The 13,087-nt window shown below is 37.6% G+C and overlaps 1 protein-coding gene across 11 annotated transcripts in view; it reads right to left on the reverse strand.

The window, feature by feature from the left end:
• ABI1 (abl interactor 1) overlaps nt 1-13,087 on the reverse strand; it is a 111,517-nt gene that overhangs the window by 61,979 nt on the left and 36,451 nt on the right. For all 11 annotated transcript variants that reach the window (XM_019749119.3, XM_019749121.3, XM_019749118.3 and 8 more), the window contains exon 2: nt 9,779-9,946. In XM_019749119.3, the coding sequence (XP_019604678.1) occupies nt 9,779-9,946 (168 nt within the window). The remainder of the gene's footprint in view (nt 1-9,778; nt 9,947-13,087) is intronic.

A 13,087-nucleotide genomic window follows, 5' to 3' on the forward strand; every position in this document is an offset into this window, starting at 1 on the left:
TAAATGGGTTAATATATTTTTTTAATTTATCAGGTTGAATTTCTGCAATAAGTCCTGCAAGATCTTCCCATTATAAACGAAAGCCCTTTTGGATCCTCAATATTTTAAGATGTTAAGGGAACCCAGGCACAAAATGTTTAAGAACCCAGAGCAATTCCATTAGAAAAACACACTCTATCTCCCTAGTGCCTGTACTAACTGCCTCGTTAGTCAAATGCAGGCTTACCATGATAAAAGAAAGTCTTCATAATGATAAAGGAGTCAGTTCTTTATCAATAGGACATAACAAGCCTAAGCATTTATGCACCTAACAAAACAGTTTCAGAATACATAAAATAAAAATGCAGAGAAATACACTAATCCAAAATTATAACTGGAGATTACAACATGCCTTCCTCAATAATCAATAAAACAAGCAGACAGAAAATCAATAAGGATATCAAAGAATTAAATAATATTATCAACAAACTTGACCTAAGGAGATTTACAGAACATTCCACACAACCGCAAACAAAATACACTTTCTTCCCAGAACATTTACCAAGACAGACTACATTCTAGGTTACAAAAAAAGTTCTTAATGAATTTGCAAAGACTGAAATCATATAAAGAATATTTCCTGGAGATCCAAGATGGGAGAGATAAACACTGTGCCTGTTTCCTACCATGAATACATTAAAATTAAAACTAAATTATAGAACAATCAACCTGCAGAACCATCTGAAGTCTGGCTGAAAATCAGTTTTATAACTAAGGGTATAAAGAAGAAGCCATTGGAGACTGGCAGGAGGGGCAGAGTTGTGAAACGGGCTGGTCCCAAACCTCCGCGTGGCGACTGAAAATAGGGAGGGATACCTTGACCACAGAGGTTCCCCCTGGAGGAGCAAAGAACCACAGCCCCACTTCTGGCTCCCCAGCCCGGAGTACTGATGCCTGGAAGAGGAGTCCCCACAACATCTGGCTGTGAAAAACAGTGGCGATTCCAATCATCCAGGTGGGACGGAAGGCTGCAGAAAACCCAGACGTCCACTTTGACAGCCTGTGCACTGACTCACTAGCTCACAGGCACTCACCTTGGGCTCCAGTGGAAAGACAGTGACTGGGGAGGGAAGCGTCAGAGGCATACAAGGAGCAGACTGAGACGTGTGGCTTCAAGGCCAGGGCTGGAGGACAGTTGCCATTATCCCTGTGTGGGGTCCACCTTCCGTGCAGCCAGGCACGCAGCCACCATCATTAACATGTTGAGCGGACCTCTACCCTTACAGCTAAATCTGAACCTGACTGTTCTGGTGAGCTCGAGGGCTCCACCCTGCTGACTTACTGGGACCCTGCCACACCCAACTCCCCCAACTCAAGAGGCACTTGCTCAGCTAGCAGCCAGCCCCACTTGCATTGCACTCTTTCCTGGAAAACTTTCAAAGTCCAAGGCACCAGGAGGGTAACAACTGGCCTCTGGGTGCGCTGAGACTTTTCCTGAGTATTTCCAGTCTTAGCACTGGCACCAGACCAGAATCTACATTAAACTGGTGAACACAATTCTTCCCACTCTAGTGACTCCCTGAGACCCTGCCTCACCCAACATGAACAGAACACAAGGCTTTATCATTGGGAACTTTAAGGAAGCCAGCAGGTGGCAACAGGACTCAGGGTGTCCTGGCTTTTTGCGGTACCTCAGGCCCCATACTGGTGGTGGCTGTCCTCAGTTGGCAGTGTAGACTCTTCCACGTGCCTCCAGGTTTAGCACCAGCAGCAAAAAACCGCAGATCACTTTGCAGCGCCTATCAAGTAGTCCCTACACTGATCCCGACTGGTCACAGTCAGTGGGTGACCTGGGCCTGCCCCAGAGCCCCTTCCAGGAAGCCCCAGTGCCAACATACTTGGAGGCTGGCTCCAAACCACAGCAGAACAAGGCCCAATTAGCCCCACAAAAAGGGCAATCTCAGTAGGTGCAAGAGCCCGCTGCGGCGAACCCCACTCAATGGGGGTAAGCTTCCCACACAGCAGCCCAGAAGCTGGGAACATGACCAAACCCTGAGGGTCAATCGCACCCACTGAATTGCCAATAGCAAACAAGGCTAAACTGTAACAGGAGGGCCAACACAAACCACACAAGGGACACTCCTGAAGCACCCAGAGCAGGTCACCAGAGAGACTGTGACAGGGCCCCACAGGACACCTTATACATAAGGCCACCCGGCCAAGACTACAAAACATAGCAGATCTACCTCATACATAAAAACAAATACAGGGAGGCAGCCAAAATGAAGAAACAAAGAAATATATCCAAAATAAAAGAACAAGAGAAAACTCCAGAAAAAGAACTAAACAAAACGTAGGCAAGCAACCTACTAAAGACAGAGTTCAAAACAATGGTTATAAGGATACTCAAAGAACTCAGTGAGAACTTCAACAAAGAGATAGCAAGCACCAAAAAAAGGACATGGAACTCATGAAACAGAACCAGTCAGAAGAGAAGAATACAATAACTGAAATGAATAAAGCATAGAAGGAATCACCACCATAAGAGATGAAGCAGATGACTGAATCAGTGATTTGGAATACAAGTAGCATAAAACACCCAATCAGAACAGCAAAAAGAAAAAGAATCCAAAAAAATAAGGATAGTTTAAGAGACCTCTGGGACAACATCAAGCGTAACAACATTCGCATCATAGCAGTACCAGAAGAAGAGAAAGCAAGGGATTGAGAACCTGTTGGAATAAATAATGATTAAAAACTTTCCTAACCTGGTGAAGGAAATAGACATACAAGTCCAGAAAGCACAGAGAACCCCAAACAAGATGAAACCAAACAGGCCCACACCAAGATATACTATAATTAGAATGGCAAAGGTTAAAGACAAAGAGAGAATCCTAAAAGCAGCAAGAGAAAGGCAACTAGTAACTTATAATAAGAGAACCTCTATAAGATTGTCAGCTGATTTCTCATTAGAAATGTTGCAGGCCAGAAGGGATGGGCAGGAAATATTCAAAGTGATGAAAAACAAGGGCCTACAACCAAGACCACGCTACCCAGCAAGGCTATCATTTAAAATTGAAGAACAGATAAAGAGTTACCCACACAAGAAAAAGCTAAAGAAATTCACTACCACCAAGCTAGTATTACAAGAAATGATAAAAGAACCTCTTTAAGTAAAAGAAAGGAGATAAATAAATGAAGACTAAAAATATAAATGATAAAATGGCAATAACTATGTACCTATCAATAATTACTTTATATGTAAATGGATTAAATGCTCTAATCAAAAGACATGCAGGGGGCTAAATGGACAAGAAAACAAGACCCATGCCTACTCTGTCTACAAGAGAACCACCTCAGATCAAAAGACGCACAGACAGAAAGGGGATGGAAAAAGATATTTCACGCAAACATTAACAAGAAAAAGGCTGGGGTACCAATACTTATACCAGATGAAACAAACTTTAAATTGAAGAATATAATAAGAAACAAAGAAAGACATTACACAACAATAAAGGATCAATCCAACTAGAGGCTATCACCCTAGTAAGTATCTATGCACCCAACATAGGAGCATCTAAATATATAAAACAAATACTGACCAACAAAAAGGCAGAGATCAACAATAACACAATCATAGTAGGGAACGTTAACACCCTACTGACACCAATGGACAGATCTTCTAGACAAAAAATCAACACGGAAGCAGCAGCCTTAAATGATGCACTAGAACAGATAGTTTTAATTGATACTTTTATATCATTTCACCCAAAGCAGCAAAATATACATTATTTTCAAGTGCATCTGGGACATTTTCCACAATAGACCACATGTAAGGCCACAAAACAAGTCCCAGTAAATTAAAGAAGACTGAAATCATATCAAGTGTCCTCTCTGACCAAAATGGTATGAAACTAGAAATCTATTACAAGAAAAAAACCGAAAAACACAAACACATGGAGACTAAATAACACGCTACCTAATAATGAATGGGTCAGCAATGAAATCAAAAGAGGGGGAAAAAAAATCAAAAAATACTTGAGACAAACGAAAACGAAAATACAATGACCCAAAATCTATGGGACACAACAAAACCAGTCCTAAGAGGGAACCTCATAGCAATGCAGCCCTACTTGAAGAAACAAGAAAAATCTCAAATAAACAGTCTAACTTTACACCTAAGGGAAATGGGGAAAAAAACAGCAAACAAAGCCCAAAGTGAGCACAAGGAAGGAAATAATATATATCAGAGTGGAAATAAATGAAATAGAGACTAAAAAAAAAAAAAAAAAATACATAAGATCAATGAAACCAAAAGGTTTAAAAAGATAAACAAAACTGACAAACCTTTAACCAGACTCATCAAGAAAAAAAGAGAAAGACTCAAAGAAATAAAATCAGAAATGAAAGAGAAGTGACAAGACACCACAGAAATAAATTTTAAAAAATTAAGAAAATACCACGAGCAACTATACGTGACCAAATTGGACAATCTAGAAGAAATGGATAAATTCATAGAAGCATAAAATACTCCAAGGCTGACTCAAGAAGAAAATCCGAACAGAATGATTACTACCAATAATATCGAATCACTAGTCAACAAGCTCCCAACAAACAGAAGTCCTGGACCAGATGGCTTCACAGGTGAATTTTACCAAAAAAGAATTAACACTTATTCTCAAACTATTTCAAAAACTCCAAGAGGACAGAAGGCTCCCAAGCTCATTTATGAAGCCACCATTACCCTGATTCCAAACCCTGACAAAGGTGTTACCTACTACACACACACACACACACACACACACACACACACACACACACACAATATCCCTAATGAACACAAATGCAAAAATCCTCAAGAAAATATTAGCAAACCAAATTCAGCAATAAATTAAAAAGATCATACACCAGAATCAAGTGGGATTCATTCCTAGTGTGCAAGGTTGGTTCAATATAAGCAAATCAATTAACATAATACACAACATAAACAAAATGAAAAATAAAAATCATATGGTCATATCAGAAAAAGCATTTGACAAAATCCAGCATCCAGTTCTGATAAAAATAAACATAGAGGGAACATGTCTCAACATAACACAGACCATATATGACTATGCCACAGCTAATATCATACTCAAGAAACGCTAAAAGCATTCTCCTTAAGATCAGGAAAAAGACAATGATACCACTTTCACCACTTTTACTCACCATAGTATTGGAAGTTCTAGCCACGGTAGTCAGACAACAAAAAGAAACAAAAGGCATTCAAATGGGAAAGAAAGAAGTAAAACTGTCAATGTTTGCAAGTAACACGATACTATATATACAGAACCCCAAAGATTCCACCAAAAAACTATTAGAACTGATAAGCACATTTAGTAAAGTATCAAGATACAAAAATCGGTTGCATTTTTATACACCAATAACGAACTACCAGAAAGAGAAATTAAGAAAACAACCCCATTTACAATCGCATCAAAAAAATAAATAGGGCTGGCCCGGTGGCTCAGGCGGTTGGAGCTGCATGCTCCTAACGCTAAAGGCTGCTGGTTGGATTCCCACATGGGCCAGTGCCAGATAGCTCAGTTGGTTGGAGCGCGGGCTCTCAACCACAAGGTTGCCAGTTCGACTCCTCAACACCTGCAAGGGATGGTGGGCTGCGCCCTGCAACTAACAACTGCAACTGGACCTGTAGCTGAGCTGCGCCCTCCACAACTAAGATTGAAAGGACAACTTGACTTGGAAAAGTCCCGGAAGTATACACTATTCCCCAATAAATTCCTGTTCCCCTCCCCAATAAAATCTTAATAAATAAATAAACAAATAAATAAATAAATTACTTAAGAATAGATTTAACCAAGGAAGTAAAAGACCTGTACTCAGAAAATTGTAAGACATTGTAGAGAGAAATTTAAAAAGATACAAATAAATGGAAACATATACCATACTCATGGATAGGCAGAATATAGTAAAAATGTCCATACCATCCAAAGCAATATATAGATTCAACACAATCCCTATGAAAATACCAATAGCATTTTTCACAGAACTAGAACAAATAATCCTAAAATTTATATGAAACTATTAAATACCCCAAATAGCCACATCAATCCTGAGAAAGAAGAACAAAGCTGGAGGTATCACACTACCTGATACTAAAAAGCCATAGTAATCAAAATAGCATGGTATTGGCATAAAAACAGAGACACAGCTCAATAGAACAGTTAGAGAGCCCAGAAATAAGTCCATGCCTATACAGCCATTTAATCTATGACAAAGGAAGCAAGAATTTACATCTATTCAATAAATGGTGCTGAGGGCACTGGATACACGCAAACAAAAAAATGAAACTGGACCACGTTTTTTCGCCATATACAAGAATAAACTCAAAATGGATTGAAGACTTTTTAAATGGCCCCAAACCATAAAACTCCTAGAAGAAAATATAGGAAGTAAACTAGCAAACATCACTCTTAGTAGTATTTTTACTGATATATCGCCTCAGGCAAGGTAAACAAAAGAAAAATAAACAAATGATACTGTATCAAACTAATAAGCTTTTGCACAGCAAAGTTGGTGGTTTCCATCAACAAAACGAAGACATCCTACCAAACAGGAGAATATATTTGCCAGTGATTATCTGATACGGGATTAATATCCAAAATTAAAAAAAAAAAAAAAAAAAAACTCATACAATGCAATACCAAAACAACAAACAATCCAATTAAAAAATGGGCAGAGGACTTGAATAAACATTTCTCCAAAGAGGACATACAGATGGCCAACAGACATATGAAAAGATGCTCAACATCACTAATCATCAGAGAAATGCAAATAAAAACTGCAACGAGATACCACCTTACTCCTGTCAGAATGGCTATCATCGGGGCAGCCGGATGGCTCAGTTGGTTGGAGCGCGAGCTTTTAGCAACAAGGTTGCCGGTTCTATTCCCGTATGGCATAGTGGGCTGCGCCCCCCGAAACAAGACTAATGTGGCAACTGGACTTGGAAGTGGGCTGTGCCCTCCACAACTGGACTGAAGGTCGGCAGCTTGGCTTGGAGCTCTTCGGTCCTGGAGGGGCACACTGTTCCCCAATTTTCCCCAATAAAAATTTTTAAAAAAATAAAAAAGAATGGCTATCTTCAATAAATCAACAAACAACAAGTGTTGGGGAGGATGTGGAGAAAAAAGAGCCCTTGTGCACTGTTGGTGCAGCCACTATGGCAAACAGTATGGAGGTTCCTCAAAAAATTAAAAATAGAACTACTTTATGACCCAGCAATTCCACTTATGGGTATTTATCCAAAGAAATCCAAAACTAATTCAAAAAATATGTATAAACACTATGTTTACTGCAGTGCTAAACAACACTATTGTAAATACAATAGCCAAGATGTGGAAACAACGAAATGCCAATCAATAGATGATTAGATAAAGAAATTGTGGTACATATATACAATGGAATATTACTCAGCCTTAAAAAAGAATGAAATCCCATGTTTCCCCAAAAATAAGACCTAGCCAGACAATCAGCTCCAATGTGTGTCTTTTGGAGCAAAAATTAATATAAGACCCAGTCTTATAGTATAGTAAAATAAGACTAGGTCTTATATTTTTATTATATTACACAGTGGTACCTTGGTTTTTTAACGTAATCTGTTCCAGAAGACCGTTCAAGTTCTGAAACGTTTGAAAACAAAGACATGGTTTCCCCATAGAAAGTAATGCAAAATGGATTAATCCATTCCAGACCTTTAAAATCAACCCCTAAAACTGCAAATTTAGCATGAATTTTACTATCTAATAATACCATAGATCCATAAAATTTATGGTGTTCGTAAACTGAAATGTTTGTCAACAGAGACGTTCAAAAACCAAGGTACCACTGTATTATATTATATTATATGTTATACATATAAAATATAAATTATAATATATATTATATGATATATATTATGTATACATAACATATTGTATTATATATTAAAATATATATTATAGTATATATCATATATGTGTATGTATTACATATTATATTATATTAGACCCGGTCTTATTTTACTGTAAGACCAGGTCTTATATTAATTTTTGCTCAAAAAGACGCATTAGAGTTGACTGTCCAACTAGGTCTTATTTTTGGGGAAACAGGGTCTTACCATTTGCAACAACATGGATGGACCTACAGGGTTTATGCTAAGTGAAGAAAGTCAGACTGACAGACAAATACCATATGATCTCACTCGTATGTGGAATCTAAAGAACAGAATAAACGAACAAACAAAACAGAAATAGACTCAGATACAGAGAACAAAGTGATGGTTGGTAGATAGGAGGAGAATTGGGGGGATGAGTGAGAAAGGTGAAAGGATTAGAAAGTACAAATTGGTAGTAACAAAATGGTAATGGGGATGTGAAATACAATATGGGGAATATAGTCAGTAATATTGTAAAATCCATGTATGGTGTCAGGTGGGTACTAGACTTATCGGGGGATCAGGTCATAACCAGTGAGCTGTACACCTAAAACTAATACAAAATAATACTGGACGTCAATTATAATTGAAAAATATATACTGTACTTTTCCGTCTATAATGCACACCCACATTTTTGGCCCAAACTTTCAGGAAAAAAATCTTTTAATTTTTTTTTCATTCAAATTTTATTTGTTTACATTTAGGTATTTGTTTTTGTATTATAAAGGAATTTTAGCATTTATTTGTTAACATATTACAGTACAAGAAATTTTATGTACAAATAATTACAAAACACAAGAACAGATACAAGGTACAAGAAATTTTATGTACCGGTAACAAATTCGCAACATTTACACATCATAGAAGGCCAAGAACTCTTCATCATTGCAAGTTCATCGTAAGTTCAACAAAACCTATGATCATATTCCAGGGTATTATTTTGCATACAGATGTCGTTTTTGATTTCTATAGTTATACTTTTAACTCACAAGCATAAATAAAAGAATTACAAACATGTATATAGATATGGAGTTAGTGCTACCCATGTATAATGCTCATCCTTATTTTTCCCCTTACAAATTTGGGCAAAAAGTGCGCATTATACACAGCAAAACATGGTATATAGTCATGGGATGTAAAGTACAGTATAGGGAATATGGTCAATGGTAACAGCCATGTATGATGTCAGATGGGTAGTAGACTTGTTGGGTGATCACTTTGTGAGGTGTGTAAATGTCTAATCATTATGTTGTTTTATACCCCTGAAACTAATAGAAGAAAAAAAGATTTAAGGGATATTACCACAAATGAAATAATATTTAGGGAGAGTGGAATGTTCAACAAGGACTTGTTGGTAGTTACAGAAGATGAGAAGCGTTTGAACGTACGTTGATAAAAATTATCATTTTAACCACATTAAGATATTCTCTTTCCCCAAGTTGCTTTAATGTCTTAAAATATACCCCATTATAGATTTTTTAAAAAGAAACTTATCAGTATTAAGAAAATAAAAATATATAACCTAGAAAAAAAAAAAAAAAAGAATAGGGTAAGTGGTGACGGTTGCAAAAAATGTGAATAAACTTAAACCCATTGAACTATACACTTAAAAATGGTTAAAATGGTAAGTTTCATATTGTGTATATTTTACCACAAAAAAATTTTTCAAAAAAATAGGTTTATTGAACTCAAAGCCACAGCGGAAAGTGATAATAACTATAGTCAATAGGTAAGAAGATGAGTAAGGAATCCATACATCCAGGATTATCTTCTTCTTTGACAGTATGTTGCCAGTTGCTTAAATGTGAATTTAAAGCAGTTACCTGTGAGATATGATTGATGGAAGACTCCATTCTCCGAAGCTGAGAGGCTTGGATGTCCAGCAACTGGAGCACATTGTTGGCCAATGCATTTATTTGATAAGCAACACTAGCTAAGGATTGGGTTGTATAGGCTTTGGTCTCTTCTAAAGCTTTTCTCTTGTCTGTAGCCTGAAATAAGAACAAAAATAACAATTCTCACTTAGGTTAACATTCATTAAACATTACTCTATAGAAAGGCAGTTATATTTTTTATTAGAAAAATCCAACTGAATCAAAACTCTTAACGAACCCATCTGATGACAGTCCCAGGACACCTGTGAAGCCATGGTGGAAATCCCTGTTTACCAGGAGGGAACTGCTCCCTTCTGAGTAGCTCGTCCACTGAGATGCACTAAAGGAGCCACCACAACATTGACATCAGAGGCGCACTGTGACAGCTGGTTCTAAGTCACTGAAAGCCCCTCAACCACCAACTCATCACATTACATCCACAGGACCTTGTCAGCCCCAGACTCCCAACCCCCTGCTGAGAGTTTAGCTAAACTATTCCATAATATTTCTGCCTCGGCATCCAATTTGCGTGGCTAAGTGGCCTGCAGGGCTCGTGAACCACACTAGACACTAGCGCCTCCAATAAGCACATGCCCTAGGTAACAGCCCAAAGCAAATGTAAGTTCCTGATATGACTCCCCCAAAGGGATAAACTCCCCCTTGTGATAAACAGTTTCTCCTGCCTCCCACCTCCTTCCCCTTTTGTGCCCCTTACATAAAACAGAATCCCAATCTGAGATTACCACCTCCCCCCTTTTGGGTTTAAACTGACTAATCCAGCCTTCACCAGGGAACCCCAAAGCACTCCACCCGCAGACCCTAATACAGGCATGTGCCCCGGGCCCTGCTGCTCACTCTGTGTGAAGCCTGCACTGACCTCCCCTGTGGACCCTCGGGGCATATTGTATATTCCCCCGGGACCTGTGAGTAATGAACTTCTCTATTTCACTTTCCCTTCAGTCTTCTGTTGAACTTTGGCTTACCATCTGATGACACCCCCGGGGTTTCACTTAACAAATGTTAACCCAAAAATCATAACACCCACTAACAAGGACATGGACTAAATCCATTCTACCTTAATCCCCATCAGAAATCCAACCTCCTCTTATCCATTATGATCAAACCTCTCATCTCCACAAAAACTGTGAACCTTTTGACCCAATCCTCTACCCACCCATTCTTCCCAAACTCCTGCACCTAACTCAGAGTAAGGTAGTGAGCAAAGTTCAAAGCAAAGCTCAGAGCTAAATTCAAAGACAAGTGATAAACTTGGGGGTGGGGGGAGCAACATATATCACAAAGGTAAACATTATTAATATATAATCTAAAAATGAAGGCCAAGATCAATAATATAAAAAATGGAACAGCGATCTAACGGACAGTTGACAAACAGTGCTTGTGTTCAAGTCACCCTTTTTTACTTAATAAGGCCCCAGAGTGCAAGAGCAGTGAGGCTGGCGATTTTGATATGCAAAAGAGAAGCTGTCAAGTGCTCCCTTTAAGTGAAAGGAGGAAGTTCTTGACTTAATAAGGAACTAAGGAAAACTACATCTGAGGTTGCTAAGAATGTATCTTCGATCCATGAAATTGTGAAGGAAAAAGAAATTCATGTTAATTTTGCTGTCTCACCTCAAACTACAAAAGTTACAGCCACAGTGATAAATGCTTATCAATTAAGATGGAGAAAGAATTAAATTTGTGGGTGGAAGACATGAACAGAAACAGAAACCACATTCACATAACTTTTATTACAGTACACTGTTATAATTGTTCTATTGTATTAGTAGTCGTTGTTAATCTCTTACTATAACTAATTTATACATTTGATGATAGGTATGTATGTAGTATAGGAAAAAACATAGTATATATAGGTTCAGTGCTATCCCCAGTTTCGAGACTCCACTGGGGGTCTTGGAATGTATTCATCGTGGATAAGGGGGGACTACTATAATAAGGAATGTTGTTGTTATTACCACTACACCATGATCTCCGGAATATTGCTGAGGCGGAAAAACAATGTTTATAGAATGCTATTATTTAATTAAGAAATGGGGAAAGATAGAAAAATATATGCTTATAGTTTTTAAGAAGAAAGAATAAACTATTAACATAAAAAAAATAATTACACATGGGGAGGGGGGTACATAGGTTGGAAGCAACATGGACAGAATTCTTTAAATATTGCTTTATAGATTAGTTTTTGGAACTATGTAAATAATTTATATAATTATGAAACAAAATTAAATTTTAAAAAGGAATTCCCCAAAATTAAATGTAAAATTAATCACTGAGTCTAAATATGCATCAAATTAGTGGCTTAACCAGAAAGGAAATAGTCTAAAAGTGACTTCAAAGCACAGTAATTTGTATATTCTTAATGGGATTTATTCATAGGACAAAAATAATTTAAAGGGGGGGAAAAAACTGAAGCTGTTTTCAATCACTTCATTGCTGACAGTAGTTTGGGAATTATTATCCTGAGAATGTTGTTTATGCAGTGTGGGATAGAGGAAGTCATTAATTATGTTTCTCATTGAGAACTGAGATTTTTGGCATGGCTCAAAAGAGATTCTGATATAAGAACAAAGTTAAGAAAAATCCTGTAGTTCTGGATTTAAAATGAAACCATGAGTTTGAACTCAATTTGTAATTTATCATATGGGTATCATATACCAATATCCTGCCTCTGTCTAGTGAAATGGCCTAAATATAAAACATGGTGACTATAGCTGATAACACGGTATTGTATAATTGAAATTTGCTAGACTTCAATGTTCTTTTAATAAATATATGAGGTGAGGATGTGTTAACTAGACAAGAGAAATCCTTTCACAATGCATGCTTATATTATCATAACATATACTTTAAATATCTTACAATTTGTCAATTATACCTCAATAAAGCTGGAGGTGGGGGAGCAAAAGAAAGGCCTGAAAATAATGACTGTCCACCAGCCACAGAGCACCACTTATCCAGATTGTGATCTCTGATACCACTACCACTCTCCAATGCAAGGAACCAGGACTCCTAAAAGGCTACAGGTCTAGGAAAAGAAATGTACAAGGTGCACTTGGAACGCGCATATCAAAGAATGTGGAAGCCACCAAGGACTACTCTAGGATCATGTCAAAAGGACTCAGGAATCAACTGGAATAAGCTGCTACAGGCAAAAGATGGGAAAACATAAACATCAATGAGTATAACTATAATGGAATGAAACAAAATATTTGTATGTAAGTGTTTGTAACATTAAAAAAT

The sequence above is a fragment of the Rhinolophus sinicus genome, chromosome 1, assembly GCF_057876585.1.
Source record: "Rhinolophus sinicus isolate RSI-liver-muscle chromosome 1, RSI-T2T, whole genome shotgun sequence".
Classification (NCBI taxonomy): Eukaryota; Metazoa; Chordata; class Mammalia; order Chiroptera; family Rhinolophidae; genus Rhinolophus; species Rhinolophus sinicus.